Genomic DNA, 18,595 nt, shown 5'->3' with positions numbered 1-18,595 from the left:
CTGTGCAGAGCATCCAGCATAAAGGTTAGGCACCACTGAAGTCCGATATTGGCCCTTTGCACAGGAGTGAATTTCACTCCTTGTGACTAAACTGACAAAAGATGCTTTAAAAAGAGAAGAACATCAAGGTAACAGAGAGTAGAGAAATTGTGGTAATTACAGAGACACGAAAGCAATACAAAATACAAAAGCACTTGGATCATTTAAATGACAATACGTGTATGTACGCTACAAAGAGGGTGTAAAAAACTATGGGTCTCTTCTCACACTGGTATAAATCCGGAGAAACTCCTCTGAAGTCAGTGGATTTACACCAGTGTAAAACTAGTGCAAATGAGAGCAGAATCAGGCCCTGTAACCCCACCCACCCCATCCACAGCTGTGCCATTCCATTCTGTGTGTTGTCATCATGACAGTTACCTTTTGCTTTCAGTGCAGATGCAGAGAGCTTCTCTGCTTCAGGTTTCATCGTAGGAGGCTTATTGTGAACAAGTTTCCACCATCCTGGTTCTCCGAATTCCTGTGCCCCTGAGCGGAAAAACAAGGGGCTCCCTACAGAAAGACAACCAGCAACAGTGCTCCACCAAGTTGAAGTCTTCTTCCTAAATCAAGAGAGGGAAAAATGAGAGACACCAAGAACATTTTAATTAGACTTTATTCTCCTTTGCCAAAAAGACTAGGGTGAATGCTTGTGCCATTTACTCTGATGTAGTAGTTCACTTGACCTCCAGACTTGAAGCATTTCAGCAGTGCCACTCTTTCTGATTTCCACTGGGTGATTTCCAGCTGGAATCTGGGGCACCAAGTTCCAAGACCCAGCTATGAATTAACAACTAGACTCTGCTCTGAAAAGTGATTCCATTTTGATTCTCTCTCAGGGACTCGCAATATCAAATATGCGGAGTTTACAAGTAAAGAGATGGTTTTCCTAACTGCTGGTGCTTTGTTTATTTCGGCTTTCACATCACCAACCATAAAGATTCTGCAGTTGGGTCTTAATCAACAGTTCTATTCACGATAAAAGAGCCAGAACAGAATCCAGCTCACTCTCCAGTAGCTGTGCTAACTTAACAGTGCTAAGAAGAGTAAAAACTTACTCTGTTGTTAAAGTCAGTAGATAGGACTCAAGACACATAAGGGAGAGGGGTATTGGAAGGGGGAGAGAGAGAAGGGAGAGATCTACTGAGTAAGAAGGTGTCATTTTACATCAGGGGTCGGCAACCTTTTAGAAGCGGTGTGCCAAGTCTTCATTTATTCACTTTAATTTAAGGTTTCGCGTGCCAATACTACATTTTAACGTTTTTTAGAAGGTCTCTCTCTCTAAGTCTACATATTATATAACTAAATTATTGTTGTAGGTAAACAAGGTTTTCAAAATGTTGAAGAAGCTTCATTTAAAATTAAATTAAAATGCTGATCTTACACCGCCGGCCCGCTCAGGCCACTGCCCGTCTGGGGTTCCGTTCACCTAGGCCGGCAGCGGGCTGAGCGGGGCCTGCGGCCGGGACCCCGGCTGGCAAGGGGCCGGCAGCCACAACCCCAGACCGGCAGCGGGCTGATCGGGGCCGGCGGTTGGGACCCCAGATCAGCAGTGGGCTGAGCGGCTCAGCCCGCTGCTGGTCTGGGGTTCCGTCCGCCGACTCCTGCCAGCCAGAGTCCCGGCTGCCGGCCCCGCTCAGCCCGCTGCCGGTCTTGGGTCCCAGTCCTGTCCACATAGAGTAGGTACCTACCTTCTCCCTGGTTCTGGCCCATTCTCTTCTGTCTCTGCACTGAGCTGAGGGTGGGAGTGCACTGAGAACAGAGCTGGGGGTGAAGGAGCAGGCTGGGGGTTGGGGTGCAGGGTCTGGCCAGGAGCTAGAATGACGGAGGAGGTTCAGGGTTGGGGCAGGAGGTTTGGGTGTGGAGCACTTACCTGGGCAGCTCCCATTTGGTGCAAGGGGTGCAGGTGGGAATGTGGGGGTGTGTGTGCAGGAGCTCCCGTTTGGTGCTCAGGGTGGGGGTGGGGGTGGGGATGTGGATGTGGGGGTGCAAGAGTCAGGGCATGGGGTGTGGGGGGGCTGGGTATGTGTGGGGGGTGCAAGAGTCTGGGCAGGGAGTGTGTGAGGAGGGTGCAGAAGTCAGGGCAGGGGGCTGGGGGGGCTGGGTATGTGTAGGGGTGCCGGAGTCAGGGCAGGGGGCTGGGTGTGTGTGAGGAGGGTTCAGGGTCAGGGCAGAGGGCTGGGGGTGTGTGAAGGAGGTGCAGGGGTCAGGGCAGAGGGCTGGGGGGTGTGGGGGGTTCAGAGTCAGGGCAGAGGGCTGGGGGGTGTGGGGGGTTCAGAGTCAGGGCAGAGGGCTGGGGGTGTGTGAGGGGGCTGCACAATGATGCTGTTTAAGGAAAGGTAGTGGGGATGCTCTCTCCCGACCCTGCCCTTGCCCCCCTCTGCTCTTGGGGAACGGCAGCCACCTCCGTAGTATTTTGAAACAGGAGTCAGGCAAGGGGGAAGCAATGAGACATGGTGGGGACAAAGAACAAGGAGGAGGAAAGGAGCAGAAGTTCTCCTTCCTCTGCTTTGCTTCCACTGGGTATTACCGCTGGTGGGATTTTTTTTAAACTGCCTTTTTGCTTTTGTTTCTGCACTTGTGAAGAGTATGTGCTCTTTGCCTGTGTAGCAGGCCTTACCCATTCGGGCTTGAGGCACTGTCACTTCCTCGGTTTCCCCTTTTTCCCCAGTTAATCCAACTTCACCCTGTGGGCATTTTCTCACTAACTCCCCTTTTTGGGGGAATTGGCATGATGAACACAAAGTTCACAACAACACAAATCTTCCATCCAGCTCTTCTTAGCTGGCTCCCACCTTTCATACGTGGTACTTAGTCCTGAGCATGCTACAGCTCTTCTCCTCAGGCTCACAATCCTTTCCAGCCTTCCAAGCTGTGGCTTCTCTCCCAGGAGCAGCCCGCTCCTGCAAGTCCCTCAGCTAAGACTTGTTCCTCAATAGGCTCTTGCTCCCTGCAGGTCTCTCTCTCTCAGGCCTTCTGCCTGGGAGCACTGGAGAGTTGTTACCAACCTGCCCTCTTCCAGCAGACTCCCTGAACTCTCTCTGAGTGCTCTCTCAGGCTGCCTTTGCATTTCCCAGCAGGCCTGGTTTTGAGTAACATGCTCTCATCACATGATCTAGTGGACTGAGAAGTAACCTAGTCACATGTGAGACTGAACCCAGGACTCCCTTTAAATGGCCACCTCAACCTGTGACAGCAGGTCAGACGGTGTTGAGTTTTTTTGTAGGCTGCCACAGGGCAAGCCAGCCATTTAAGAGAGTTCTAGGTTCAGCCTCACCTGTGATTAGATTCAAATGAAGCAGCTGCACCACCAAGCTCTGGGACAACATGCAGGGCAGAAGTCATTTTGCAGGAGGCTGTTCTGGTTTCTCTCCTCCAAGCAAGTGGAACCATCCTCCATTCTCCCACAGGGGTGCATGCATGGAGGACAGGAAACATTCCTGCTGGAGGCTAGGTGTAACAAGGAAAGGAGAAGAGTGCATGCAACGTGTCCCAGAATCGAGTAGGACACACAGGAAGTGATGGATCTCACAGTGAGGGAGAATGAGCCATCAGCTGTCTTCCTATCATGATGCTGCTGCCTGCAAAGAAGTCAGTCCTAAAACCTCTAGAAGCAGAGCCTGGTGGGACAGCTGCCTCATTTGAATCCTGTTTTATTGGTACCTTCAATGGTGGTGGTCAGGGTAACACAGAAATCAGGTACCAGTGTTTTAAACAGAAACAATAACGCAAAGAAATACCTTCCAATTAGACAGAAAGGCCAGATACTTATGTCCATTCTGTCAATCCAAACTATAACCCCAGAGGCTTGTTTTGTCTCCCTTGTGTCCCCACTGGCATATGCGTGCCCCTTTCCATCAGAATCAGAACAGATTCAGTGAGTTGCAGGGCATACTTAGAAAAACACATTCCATGCTTTGCATGCCTAACAATGTCAAACTACTGTGCTGAGAGAAAAAAGGGTTATCAGCTTTGAACAGGACCTTTTATTCTGTTAGCTACTTTCCTGACACCATTAAATCAATTAGAAAATAGAATGATCCCTGCTGCTGAAGGAAAATCTTATATTGACTCTCTCCTTATCACACGCATCCAAAGGTCACACATGGTATAAGCAAACTTTGGTGTACATCCCTGAAATTTTTAGGCTATCCCAGAGTGGTCAAAAATGTAAAGTGAGCCACTTTTATTTAACCCCCCGAATTTATAGCTAAAACATATACTTAGGGCCCTACCAAATTCATAGTCCATTTTGGTCAATTTCACGGTCAAAAGATTTTAAAAATCATAAATTTCATGATTTCAGCAATTTAAATCTGAAATGTCACGGTGTTGTAATTGTAGGGGTCCTAACCCAAAAACTGAGTTGGGGGAAGGGGGTTGCAAGGTTATTTGGCGGGGAGGAGGGAGGAGAGGGGATTGCAGTACTGCTACCCTTACTTCTGCGCTGCTGCTGGCGACACTGCCTTCAGAGCTGGGCAGCTGGAGAGAGGAAGCTGCTGACCGGGAATTTGGTAGGGCCCTACATATACTGTGAAAAACACCACAGTGTCACAATATTTTGTAGTGACTAGCAAACAAGAGATTTCATTAAGAAAAGATCCAAAATAAGATGAAATAGGAAAAATTAGTTTCTTTCTCTGTGGGTTCTGATCCCACATCAATTTTGTGTCAGTGTAATTCTATTCATTTTGATGGCATCCTCCCTTATTTACACCTGCGTAAATGAGATTAGAATCAGGCCCTATGTGTTCAGCAATTAAGTGAGATTTTAGGGTTATGATTTTGGAGGGTTACACTGAACGGAAGCTGGGAAATTCCCACAAAAAGTACAAAGCTCTGTGTCCAGTTCTGTACAACACTAACTCTCTTTCACTATGTAACAGGTTTATTCCTGAGAAATCGCTTCGTATCCCTGTTTGAGCTCTGCAGATCAAACCCTCCACTTTCTTCCTTCTTGTCCGCCCTGAATTGAATAGAGAGAAATATCTCTGAATAGTCTGGAATTCCTGTTTCCTAACTGAGTAACACAATTTCTTCCCTCTGTGATCTCCATTCAAAGTTTCAGGGAAATATTGGCTTTACCTGTTCCCTAATAGGAAAGTCCAGTGTTTCTCAATAAAAGCACAAATATCTTCTTTCCATCTGAAGTATCCTTGACGGCCAGTTCCTTCCAGAGACAGGTTGTACATCGCCAGCATGACAACCTGGAACACAAAAGGGAATGGATTCAAATGGTCCATTACCATTTTGTCTGGCGGGGAAACACCCCCTCCACTCTTTGCTGATTTGACCTATTTATGTAAAGCTTCCAATTGATTCAGAACCACACAGCCAATCTATGTAACCCATGATCTTGTTAATTGTACTCATCCTTTCTCCCTTCCTATTGTTTGTCACACTCACCTGCTTTATTCACCCAGGGACTCTCTCATGCCAGGGGAATCCTCAGCTATCTGGTGATGCTGCTTTATAGCCCCTTTGCACAGCTTGAGTGGCATAAAAGAGCTATATCAGGGGGTGAGGATCCAGACTGGGGACAAGATGTCTCTTCTCTCCAGAAAGGATGGGTACCAAATGCCCCAGTTTGCTAATCTTATAGAAATGTGTGCACAAGGACAGACTCTTCGGGTGTTTTTATTTGCTTAATGTCTTCTTTCCACTTAGAATCCAGTAAAAGCAGAGCAATCTATAAAAATACACTGCGTCCCATGGATCACTCTGCTTTTGCTTTGTCTTTATTGAACACAGTCCTTTTAGAGCACATTTACATACATCACAAACAAACCCAATTGACTCACTAAGAGCCTAAATTAAAGCACAGTTTTGGAAATCTGTCTGTTTGTGAATAAATCTAAGAGGACAAACTATCAATTACACTGAACCACTTCAGCCTGGAATACAAATATTAATGGTGCAGATGAGTTTGGAGCTTCTGCTGTCAACCACTCAACTCCCGTGGAGGCTGTCTCCTATAGAGACTTATTTCTCTTCTTTCTTAGGGCTCTGGAACCTACTTTGGCAGGATTCCTTTTTGATTTTCAGGTCATTAAAGGCCTCCTGATGCAGCCATATTGGCCCATTACTATTCTTCCTATCCTTCGCAGAAGGATAGTTTGCTGTTGTCATGTTAATATTGTCTCTTTGAGAAACTACCAGGTCTCCTGAATTCCTTTTTCCCTTTAGAATTTTTTTCTCATGAGACCTTACCTACCAGTTCTCTGAGTTTGTTAAAGTCTGTTTTTTTAAAATCCGTTGTTCTTACCCTGTGGCTCTCACTTCTTCCTTTCCTTAGAATTCTGAATACTATCATTTCATGATCACTTTCACCCAAACTGCCTTCCACCAGTAGATTCGCAACCAATTCCTCTCTGTCAGAATCAAATTTAAAATGGCTGCCCCCCGGTTACTCCGTCTATTATCTGAAACAAACGGTTGTCCCCAAACATTCCAAGAATTTACTGGACATTTTGTGTTTTGCTGTATTACTTTTCCAACAATGCCCATATGCCAAAAAATTGTTAAATGCACAGCAGCTAAATCACATTCTCTTTGCTTTTCTAAAATTGTGTTCAGTTGTATTGAGCAATGCACAGTATTGATGAAAAATGGGGAATTTGGCTTTTTTACAACACATTAAGACAATCTTTTCAATTTACTCACAGAAGTCCCACTTTCTGATAAGCAGGTACATAGCAATCCACAAAAAACTCACAGGTAAATTTCTTCACCACCTGTGACTAACTCCAAATTTCTAGGTGTTATGTACATTGTACACACAGCAACTTTTGAAGGTCTTGTTGGTTTTATGCCTGAGTGAATGCTTTTACTTACTTGCTGCCAGGTTAGTCTCAGCCGTTCAAACTGCTCCTTTCCATCTTCTGAGCAATCAGAGCAAGTAAACCTGAAAAAGTTATCTCCCTTGAGGTAGCTGAGTTGTTCTCTCAGCTGACCTAAAACAAACAAGCAAAAGGGATATGCCTCAGTCCTTTTATAGGAAAAATGGAGCAAAGTAAATTTGGATTCAGAACAGTGTTTATCCGCTGAGCAAGAGATCAGCAACCCTGATAATTCCATAACAGAAGTATAGAAGCTCAGTGTGATGCTTAATTTACAGTTACAGAAGTCCACAAGGGATCAATAGCAAAAAAACCACACATTAAAGAGGGGCTTTCCTACCAAATACTTGAATACACGTAAAAAGGCAAAGATTTTAATACATGCAGTGTTATTGGAGCCGAGTCAGTCCCAAGATATTAGAGAGACAAAGTGTGGGAGATATTATCTTTTCTTGGACCAACTTCTGTTGATGAGAAAGACAAGCTTTTGAGCCACACAGAGCTCTTCTCAGGTCTGGGAAAGGTACTGACACACTCAGTACCTTTCTCAGACTGTAACTGAAACACTAACTGAAAGAGATTAGAAAAAATATATTTCCATTTTTTTCGGCTTGTTTACATTGTGCATTTGACAGCACTTTGTGTCTAGTCACTTTCACTGATCATTCTAGTGATCAATTTCCCTTGTTTGGGTCTTTCAAACAGCAACAGAAGACAGGGAAAAAAAAGTAAACATAAAAAACTGATTGTCAAACCACAATAACTGGCAAAAGGACACAGGATCAGATATAGTACCTAAACAGACTAGATTTCAAGTTGACTGTGTCCCTTTAACTTCTTCCTACTGAACACCAAATGTGAAATCCTGGCTCTAGTAAAGTCAATGGCAAAACTCCCAGTGACTTCACTGGAGAAAGGATTTCACGCTACAGCTTTTGCCAAACTGGGCAGTTGAACTAACTGACAGGTGTGCAGCAAGCCAGAAGAATTCAGTACTTCCTGCCACAAAATGAACAGTGTTCAGGTAGATCTTGATTTTGGAAAGGAAAAACTGCTGTACTAGAATATGAAGAAAGCTAAAAGAGTTTATATAATGTTAAATGGAGATATTGGAAAGAGCATTTTAGCTATTTAGCACAAAATACCTTCTTCCCAGGACTGCTGCTACTGGTTTTGTATTGTTCTGTGAATGCTAATCTAAGTTCAGGAGACCACGGAACCATTCCTATATACAGAAGGCTGAAATTTATTCATACATCCCACTGAAATGACAAACCAATCAGGAAAATAATAGTTACCTCTTATGTAGCACTTTTCATTCGTAGACCTTTACAAAGGAATTGTCAATATCCCTGTTTTACAGATGGGGAAACTGAGGCACAGAGAGGGGAACTGACTTGCCCAAGGTCGCACAGTAGGCCAGTGGCAGAGCTGGGAATATAACCCAGATCTCCTGAGTCACAGACCAGTGCTCTATCCACTAGGCATCCCTGCCTCCCATACATTCAGGAAAAGAACATGCATTATTTTTGGGAGGAAAAGAACCAGTAAACCCAGAAAAGGAAAGTGACAAAGATAACAGAGGAAAATCTTGACCCTTACTTGCTGGTATCCACTTCTGACACTTCTCACAGTAATAGGACATCTCCTCCATCCAGGATGCATCCCCCTCATCACTGTTCAAGGAGTCCCCACTCTGATCATGGGATAAATCCACTGAAGCCTGATCCTCAGATTCAACAATCAGGAGAGTCTCCCCTTCCACCTCACCCTCCTCCAGCCCTTCTGAAGTTGATGTCCTTGTAGCTTCGTCATCATGACGACTCATCAGCCCACTCATGTGAACGTTATTATCCATCCCTTCCTGGCAAGTAGAGGAAGATTTTTTTTACATTACATGGGGCTCTCCCTCCCAGCATTTAAAATACTATCCATATAAGGTGAGCCAGCCAGGTATGAAGCTTCCTACACAATAGTTCTGCACAAGTGAAAATACAGAAGCTAGAGAAAAAACTGTGTATTTGCACTTCTTAATGTATATAATTTCCTGGACTTGATCAAAATGTATCTAAAAGAGATGGACTTTCAGAAATGACTTCTGTTTACTCAAACACCTGGGAATAGTCAAATACAAATCCTTGCTGTGTTCCTCAGTCCAAACTCTAATACTTCAGTTCTAGGTCTAGGATTGTGGGGACCCCTTTTCCATTAATATCTTGTCTCTTTCTGCTTCAAGTTGCTTGGTCAGAGTAATCTGTTCTTGTAAAAGACGAATGTTTTCCAGTTTACGGCTTTGTCTCTCAAGGTCTCTGATTACTCCTTCGTGCAGCCTCTGAAAATACAAGAGACGGTTCATTATAGTGTGTCCTGGGTTGCGGAGGACTAATGCCCATTTGCATTCCAACTTCTGTCACCCTCTGCCAAGAGTATAACTGTTACAAACCTTTAATTCTCTGTTAGCGACCTGAGCTACTTTTGGAGTCTAAAATTACAAGAGCTGAGATCTGATGTGTGGATGTTGATAAACTACTGGTATACTGGTATACAGGAATACTGTATTTGTTGGCTTAGCTGTATGATCTTAATATAATGATAAAGTGTTGGACAACTGTAAATATTGTATATTGATAAGCTCTACAAAATTATGGAGAGACAGCAATCTCTCCACAGAAGATTGACTTCTCCCCCATCCTTACCAGAACTCAACTAATCTGCCCCAAATTTCTCAACCTGGGTTCCTCTGCTTGAGAAGAATTTTTAAGGTGACCTGAAAAGAATGTTAAGAAGAACTTTTCTGCTTCTTTATGATGTATAAAAGCTGGCTGAAAAAGTTTATTTCAGCTTGTTTTTTTTTAACTTAAAAATATCTGGTATGTAAAGTCTTCCCTGGTTTTGCTGGAGATCCACTGGAGGTCCGACAACACGTTTATTGTGGGCTCTTGAAAAAGTAGGACGTATTTGAAGAATCACATCTTTTCTTCAAAATTTTCATTAAAGTTAAATAGACATTGGTATACACAACATGGAGGCTACATTTTTTTTAAATGAAAATTTAATAAGATTACTATAACTGAAAGAGAAACAGTTTTTCCACTTTTTTATTTTGTGCACTTGACAGCATTTTGGTCCTAATCCCAGGGACAGTGCTCCGCACCCATGCAGAGCACGCAAATTTCAGTGGGGATTCCAATGCACACATAGGGGTCCACCCACATAGAGCTCATAGTACTTTGTATATAGTCAATTTAACTGTTTCCCCTGTATAGTAAGTCAGACCTTGATCCTGAAACTGGATCCCTGCAAGTGGATCCAACTGCTGAATCTGGGCCTTTGCCAATTTCCTTTTTTGTTTATGTGGGTATTTTGCATAACAATAGGGGAAAGAAAGGCATATTGAAAACAAGAAAATACATCTGCAAAACCATAAAAGCTGGCAAAGGAACTATGTGGCAGGAGTAGTACCTGAAACTGTTTATAACTCCTAGCAGATTTCAAGCTGATGGTGGCACATTTAACAGAAGATATTAAAATATGATATTTGATTAGGAAAACACAAAATGGTTGCATGGAAGCCAATACTGTAACAAACACAGGGTTCTGTCCACATGGATCCAACTTCAGGATCAGGGCCATATTTTTTACTACCTATGTATGATCTTGATCCTTGAAAGGCTTATATGCCCCCCTAATTTACTAACTGATATATGTAAAGTTAAGTTTTGCATCATGGATGAGGGTTTTTTTAAACAAGGAACAAAATCATCTAAAGCACAGGACTTAGTAGTGATGGGGGACTTCAACTACTCAGACATCTGTTGGGAAAACAACACAGCAGGGCACAGATTATCCAACAGGTTCTTGGAATGTTTTGGAGACAACTTTTTATTTAAAAAGGTGGAGAAAGCTACTAGAGGGGAAGCTGTTCTAGATTTGATTTTGACAAATAGGGAAGAACTGGTTGAGAATTTGAAAGTGGAAGGCAACTTGGATGAAAGTGATCATGAAATGGTAGAGTTCATGATTCTAAGGAATGGTAGAAGGAAGAACAGCACAATAAAGAAAATGGATTTCAAGAAGGCAGACTTTAGCAAACTCAGGGAATTGGTAGGTAAAATCCCATGGGATGCAAGTCTAAGGGGAAAAACAATTGAAGACAGTTGGCAGTTTTCCAAAAAGACATTATTAAGGGTACAAGAGCAAACTATCCCACTGCATAGGAAAGATAGGAAGTATGGCAAGAGACCACCCTGGCTTACCCAGGAAATCTTCAATGATCTAAAAGTCAAAAAAGAGTCCTATAAAAAGTGGAAACTCGGTCAAACTACAAAGGATGAATATAAACAAATAACACAAGTATGTAGGGACGAAATGAGAAAAGCCAAGGCACAAACTGAGATCAAACTAGCTAGGGACATAAAAACAAGACAACATTCTACAAATACATTAGAAGCAAGAGGAAGACCAAGGACAGAGTAGGCCTCTTACTCAATGAAGGGGGAAAGACAATAACAGAAAATGTGGAAATGGCAGAACGTGCTTAATGACTTCTTTGTTTCGGTTTTCACCAAGAAGGTTGGTGGCGATGGGACGTCTAAAATAGTGAATGCCAGTGAAAATGAGGTAGGGTCAGAGTCTAAAATAGGTAAAGAACAAGTCAAAAATTACTTAGGCAAGTTAGATGTCTTCAAATCACCAGGGTCTGATGAAATGCATCCTAGAATACTCAAGGAGCTGACTGAAGAGATATCTGAGCCATTAGTGATTATCTTTGAGAAGTCATGGAAGACTGGAGAGATTCCATAAGATTGGAAAAGAGCTAATATAGTGCCCATCTATAAAAAGGGAAATAAGGACAACACAGGGAATTATAGACCAGTCATCTTAACTTCTGTACCCAGAAAGATAATGGAGAAAATAATTAAGCAATCAATTTGCAAACACCTGGAAGATAATAAGGTGATAAATAACAATCAGCATGGATTTGTCAAGAACAAATCATGTCAAACCAACCTGATAGCTTTCTTTGACAGGGTAACAAGCCTTGTGGATGGGAGAAAGCAGTAGAAACAGTATATCTTTAATAACGCTTTTGATACCAACTCGCATGACCTTCTCATAAACAAACTAGGCAAATACAACCTAGATGGAGCTACTATAAGGTGGGTACATAACTGGTTGGAAAATCATTCCCAGAGAGTAGTTATCAGTGGTTCACAGTCATGCTGGAAGGGCATAATGAGTGGGGTCCTGCAGGGATCAGTTCTGGGTCTGGTTGTGTTCAATATCTTCATCAATTATTTAGATAATGGCATAGAGAGTACATTTATAAAGTTTGCGGACGATACCAAGCTGGGAGGGGTTGTAAGCGCTTTGGAAGATAGGATTAAAATTCAAAATGATCTAGACCAACTGGAGAAATGGTCTGAAGTAAATAGGATGAAATTCAATAAGGACAAATGCAAAGTACTCCATTTAGGAAGGAACAATCAGTTGCACGCATACAAAATGGGAAATGGCTGCCTAGGAAGGAGTACTGCAGAAAGGGATCTGGGGGTCATAGCGGATCACAAGCTAAATATGAATCAACAGTGTAACACTGTTGCAAAAAAAGCAAACATCATTCTGGGATGTACATGCAGGAGTATTGTAAGCAAGACACAAGAAGTAATTCTTCTGCTCTACTCCGCGCTGATTAGGCCTCAACTGGAGTATTGTGTCCAGTTCTGGGTGCCACATTTCAGGAAAGATGTGGACAAACTGGAGAAAGTCCAGAGAAGAGCAACAAAAATGATTGAAGGTCTAGAAAACATCACCTATGAGGAAAGATTGAAAAAACTGGGTTTGTTTAGTCTGGAGAAGAGAAGACTGAAGGGACATAACAGTTTTCAAGTACATAAAAGGTTGTTACAAAGAGGAGAAGAAAAATTGTTTTTCTTAACCTCTGAGGATAGGACAAGAAGCAATGGGCTTAAATTGCAGCAAGGGAGGTGTATGTTGGATATTAGGAAAAACTTCCTGTCAGAGTGGTTAAGCACTGGAATAAATTGCCTAGGGAGATGGTGGAATCTCCATCATTTGTGATTTTTAAGAGCAGGTTGGACAAACACCTGTCAGGGATGGTCTAGATAATATTTAGTCCTGCCTTGAGTGCAGGGGACTGGACTAGATGACCTCTCGAGGTCCCTTCCAGTGCTATGATTCTATGATCATCAGGACACAAATGTATTCACAGGCACTACAGCTGACTGGCTGAATGCTGGAAAAATATATTTATGAATAAATTAATAGCCAAATGACAAAAAAGATGAATACTTTATTTGATTAATATCGTCTGAAACGACGTAGGGCTGGCTGAATAGAGCTAAAAATGCATTGGCAAATCATTTATTTGAAAAAATACACCCAAAAATGATCAAATAAACTATCTGTGAATACTGTGACCAATTCTAACAGAAAGAGGCTTTATTTCTCACCCAGAATCCAAGTACACATTTCAAGGGAAATAATTTGTTCTATCAAAATCATCAAGAAAAAATATTTTGCGCAAGAAATATTTTAATCTTATTTTCAAAAATATGGAGTCAAAGACAAAAAGTATTTCACCCAAAAATATCAATCTCTCTGGAAATGAATTTGATGGCAGAGGTTCTTTCCCATCAGTTTCAGTCAATTTAATTCAGGTTATAAAATTACTACTATCCTGTCAGACTAGTAGGTAGTATTAGTTAATGAAAATACAGAAAAGAGGTAGAGATTTTGATCAATGCAGGCATCAAGCATGTCTCTTTATCCAATAAAATACAGCAGTCTTGTAACCTACCAGGCTGTGTTTTCATTCACTTTAGTGCTACACAGCTACAGGTATATACGGGTTTTGCAAAAAACCTTTATCTTTTGTCCCAAATGACAGAGAGCTACCATCCATCATTAGCACAATCAGAATACATGCAAACTGACTTGGGTCTGGTCTATACACAGAAGTTGCACCAGTTTATTTTTTACAGCAATTTAGTTAAACCTGTGCAAGTTTAAATTCAGTTGGCTTATCTCGAATTAGTTCATTAAGGCCAAAAATTTCTTAAATTAAATCAACATAAAGCAGACATGAACTGATTTAAGTGTCCACATTTGGGGGTCTGCCTTGGGTTTAACTAAATTAATTTTTAAAACAATTTAGATAAACTGGTGCACTTTTGAGCATAGACAAAGCATTAGTAAATGCTGATTATCAGGCCCTGGATTAGACAGGCCATTTTTGCTTATACAGTGCAGGAGAGCTGGGGGAAGAGTACACAGATGTACAAGGTTTCAGCCATGTCTACACTATGGGCACTACAACAGCACAGTTACAGTGTCGTAACAATGTCGCTGTAGCATCATAGCGTAGATGCTTTCTACAGCGACAGGAGGTGTTTTTCCATTGCTGCAGGACACCACCTCCCCAAACAACAGTAGCTAGGTCGACGGAAGCATTCTTCCGACCCTTGAGTACCATAACTATGCTGACCTAACTTTTAAGTACAGACCAGGCCTTAGTTATAGCTAAGAAACTAGGGAATCTATGTGAACCTTTGAAGGCTGTATCCATCCACACCTCCATCCCACTCTACACCATCTTTTTCATTTCATGTCTCTGCTTTCCCCCATAGCCCTAACCAGGGACTCTGCTCTCCTTGTAATCTTTAGGTCCCCATAAAGCCTGTGGTCATCAGTCCCTGGATCTGGGGTAACTAGAAATGTAATGGAGAATCTCACCTTTCATTTAAGAATGATAAGGTTTTGGCCCTACTGCTCGTGAACAGAGCCTTGAAAATGTGAACCAATTTAAGCTGATCACTAGGGTTGAAAGGATCAAGCAGCTGGAACCCACTTCTGCATCGGGGCTCTGGGGAATGCTAAATATCACCCAGTGCACACAATCATTTCATGTAAAATTCAGTTAAGTTTGGGGTATATCCCAAAGAATCATCTCACTAACCCTCCCTAAAATTTCTAGGCCAGCTGTCTGTGCCTAAAGTAGTGTGATCATGATGGATGGAGGAACAGATTACAATTTGGGTGGAAAGGGATGGGGACATAACATTGTTTCACAGGCCACCCAACAAAATGCTAATGCTGACTGTGCCCCACGAGACAGATTTTCCCAGCTAACCAACAAGCTCCTCTGTACCCTCCACCTTTAGAGGGTTTCACTCAGTCCATCAGATCTGGCAATACAGTACGTCTGCTAGGCAGCTGGACAACTGTTTCAACTATTCCTCCTCTGGGATTTCCAGTCAGAAGTACAGTGGCAATCTTGAACGTGCCTGACCAAAGACACGCAATACTATTCTGTGAATGGAGCCGAAGTTGAAGGTAGTTGCAGAAACACTGCTGAACCTACAGGAATCTTCATAGTTCTCAGGAACGGGACTAGGGAGAGAAGCCTTATGGTCAACAGAGAAAGTCTAAAGGAGGAATCGTGGCCTGGGGCTATGGAAACTTATAGAAAGGGAGGGGGCATTGGAAATGATACAGAGAAAGATGGGGACAGGGCTGTTTGGAGTCAGGCTAAGTCCCCATACTTTTTGTAACCTTAAAAAATATATGAGCCATCTTGAGGGACTGACCACATGAATTTATCCACTACACAGTTCCCCTTTTACATACACATACATGCGCAAATTACATTAGAAGAACACTAAGTTTGCATAGTTAAGCACTCAAGAGAGAGGAAATGCCAGATGTACCACCTTAATTCAGCCCCTTGCATGGATGCAATATGATACAGCCTTTAATTACATGATCACATGCTATTTTTCCTCACAGCATCCCTGTGCACAGAATGGATAGTGCTGACTTAATGAACACCTTTTCTCCCCATGTGTGACTCCTGTCCCAGTCCTGTCTCTCCCATCCAGTCCAAGTCTCATGCCCTACCCAGTCCATCTTCCCTTCTGGGTTTCCCATCCAAGTCTTAGTTTCATCCCAATCCCAGTTTCTTTGCACAGCCACCAGGTTCCTTGTCTCAATCCAATTCCCTCAACAACCCCATTCCTGGTCAGGCTCTTGTACCTTCTGCATACAAGTCAGGCAGCTTCCTCCTCCACACAGTTTGGTGATGAAGCAGTGTGAGGAATGAGAGCACAAGACAGTCGCCCTGTTCTCAGTTCCGGTGCCCGACCCCACCCCAGCACAAAGCAGTGGGGATCAGCAATTGCAGCGAAAGTTCTGCTCAGCTTCTAATCTACAGCCCCAGGATGGAGCATACTCAACGCAGACTGAATCTTCAATTAAATTAGCTACTAAACGCCACCAACTCTCTACTGAGCATGTGTGAAATGAAATATTTCAAAGGCTTATAATTTGGCCAGTTTTTCACAGAACAGCAGAAAGGCACATCCATGATACAAAGGCCAACTCTTTGCTCCAAAGCAAGGAGGTGCTTGTGCCTCTCAACAAACTGTTTGAAAGAATTATTTTAACATGGACAAAACAGTGCATTTTCCCCATTGTTGTCCTTGAAAATGGCTGAATGATTTTAGCTCAAAAAAACAAAACAAAACAAAAAAACACCAGACCAAGACATACAACCAGCATTGAAAATTTCAATCTGACCAATTACAGTTTGGCAAAGTTATAAGGAACTGAAAACGGGATCCTATAATGGGAACTGTTGGACAACCCTAACTATAGGTGGTGCTCCCAGTCCCACCTACAAGAAAGTATTTCATTCAGAATTAGAACACTTTTAGTCAGGTTCCTCCATACAAGGACTCAGCATCTTCTCAAGTGACACTTCATAGTTTGTAGGAAACTACCTTCAGGGTTGGGGTTCACCAGCAGCTTTCAGATATGCATGTATAAGGCAACAATCTTCTCAAGTTTAAAGCCCATGCAAAATCTTTGTCAGCTATGAGATTGGATTGCTAGACTGCATATCCATCAGTGCAAACCGTGAAATGCAAAGGAACAAGCAGTTAAGGCAGTAAATGCCCCATCAACTCCTTTACTCAACCACCTCCCATAACTTCACCCAGATCAGCAACCAACGTGCACCTTTAAACAAGACAGAAGTCTACCCCCATATCGATTTAATACCCGAGTGCCTATCTACAGCCCTTCTAGGAGATGACATTGAGGATGTGATAGGTGCTTGGAAAATTTACTGGACATATACTAACCAAACGTCAAACTTACTAGCCTAATGCTGATATGAACTAAAAGAGGAGGGCCATGACAGAAGAAGGGCTGGGCACAGAAGGGGGTGGATGCAGTTAAGGGGAAGCCACAGGAATGGGCAGGACTCCAGAAGGGAAGAGGCAGGGGGAACAGGCAAGACTGGGAGAAAGGGTATTATCTGGATATGGGACAGACAGGTCTAGGCCCGCCCAAAACCAATGGCCCTCACGGCGAGAAACTGCCAAGCCCAGGCCACAAGTGAGTAAATAGGGCAACAAATGAAAAAACAGGAACAGAAGTGAGGTCAAAGGTTGAAAATCAAGGAACCAGAATGGGACCCCAAGCAGAGAACCCTGGACAGCACCCATTGCATCTCAAAGGCATCTAAGGACTCAGTGGACACTGCCCAGAAGAACTCTGCAGAGGGACGTGATCAAACAAGGGAACAGAAATAGGCCCCACAAAAACAGAGCACCCCACTTTTCAGCTTCCGATGGCCATCTTGGCCATTCCAGGAGGAGGCGGACGAGGAGGTCCCACATACAGACTCTCTCAGTATAGCTCAGAGAAGGGGAATGGCGTGAGGCACGAGTGGGTTCAGACGCTCTCGGCACAGCTGGGAGGAAGGAGATGCCATGGAACACGAGCGCGTACAGACGCTCTCAGCACGCCTCGAAGGAAGGGGATGGCGTGGAGCACGATCAGGTACAGACACTCTCGGCGCGCCGTGGAGGAAGGGGATGCCACAGAGCATGAGCGCACTAGCGAGGAGAGTCTGAGACAGATTCGAACTTGTGACCCCAGCATTCTGGGCACCCTATGGAAACAGCCCAGCTGGATACGTGCGGGGGGCGGGAGGCTTGCGGGGCAGGCACTCGATGACACCTTTGGAGGGCACTGGGCAGAGGAGCGGCGCGCTGGGTGGAGCTTGGACTATGAGGGGGCAGGACTCAGTGGCGGGCGGACCAGGAAGGGGGTCACTCTACTCGAGGCTCAGGGCAAGAACCTTGTGTGGGCGGGGCCAAATGTAAGGGGCGTGGCTATGAGCGAGGCGCAGTGCTCTGAGTGATGGGGCAGGACAGGAGAGGGGGGTCGCTCTCACTGAGGGGCGTGGCCAGAACCTCGTGGGGGGTGGGGCTGAGTGAGGGCGGACCGCGCGGGCGGGGCGGGGCCGGACGTGAAGGGGCGGGGCTCTGAGTGAGGGACAGGGTCGGAGGCCGGGGGTGGGGCTGCGGAGGAGCAGGTGACGGGCGGCCGCTAGCACCGACATAGGGCGGGGCGGCCCCTGTCCCCCCAGGCCCCGGCCCCTCAGCCAGGGCGGCGGCAAGTGACGCTCACTCACCTCCTTGACGCGCCTCTGCTGGATGTGCACGGCGGCCACCGTCGCGGCCGAGAGCAGCACGGAGATGCCCAGCGCCACCTTGGAGGCCGTCGACATCCCCTCCCCCTCCGCGGCCGTTGCGGAGCGCGAGCCGCACAGCTCGAGCGGCCGGGGCATGCGCGTGCGTGCCAGCCCGCGGCTGCCGGGGGCGGGACTCTCTGCACGGGCCGCGCGC

The 18,595-nt window shown here is 44.4% G+C and overlaps 2 protein-coding genes across 3 annotated transcripts in view; both read right to left on the bottom strand.

Annotated features, from left to right (window-relative positions):
• KAT14 (lysine acetyltransferase 14) overlaps positions 1–8,736 on the bottom strand; it is a 21,402-nt gene extending 12,666 nt beyond the window's left edge. For both annotated transcript variants that reach the window (XM_037896207.2, XM_037896208.2), the window contains exons 1-4: positions 8,481–8,736; positions 6,874–6,992; positions 5,125–5,246; positions 421–602 (exon numbers count right to left, since the gene is read on the bottom strand). In XM_037896207.2, the coding sequence (XP_037752135.1) occupies positions 421–602; positions 5,125–5,246; positions 6,874–6,992; positions 8,481–8,736 (679 nt within the window). The remainder of the gene's footprint in view (positions 1–420; positions 603–5,124; positions 5,247–6,873; positions 6,993–8,480) is intronic.
• On the bottom strand, positions 8,682–18,595 carry LOC102943289 (protein PET117 homolog, mitochondrial). The gene is made up of 2 exons (XM_037896209.2): positions 18,382–18,595; positions 8,682–9,210 (listed from the first exon to the last, which is right to left on the bottom strand). The coding sequence occupies exons 1-2, from the start codon at positions 18,535–18,537 to the stop codon at positions 9,061–9,063; spliced, it is 306 nt and encodes a 101-aa protein (XP_037752137.1). The 5' UTR covers positions 18,538–18,595; the 3' UTR covers positions 8,682–9,060.

Source organism: Chelonia mydas, chromosome 3, assembly GCF_015237465.2.
Source record: "Chelonia mydas isolate rCheMyd1 chromosome 3, rCheMyd1.pri.v2, whole genome shotgun sequence".
Classification (NCBI taxonomy): domain Eukaryota; kingdom Metazoa; phylum Chordata; order Testudines; family Cheloniidae; genus Chelonia; species Chelonia mydas.
Note: the sequence above shows the minus strand (reverse complement) of the source record. Positions and strands in the feature narration are given on the sequence as shown.

Excerpts from the sequence above, each read along its gene's own strand:
- LOC102943289 (XM_037896209.2), bottom strand. The coding sequence starts at position 18,537 with ATGCCCCGGCCGCTCGAGCTGTGCGGCTCGCGCTCCGCAACGGCCGCG. Across the intron at positions 9,211-18,381 it reads AGCAGAGGCGCGTCAAGGAG|AGGCTGCACGAAGGAGTAAT; the intron begins GTGAGTGAGCGT and ends TTGTATTTTCAG.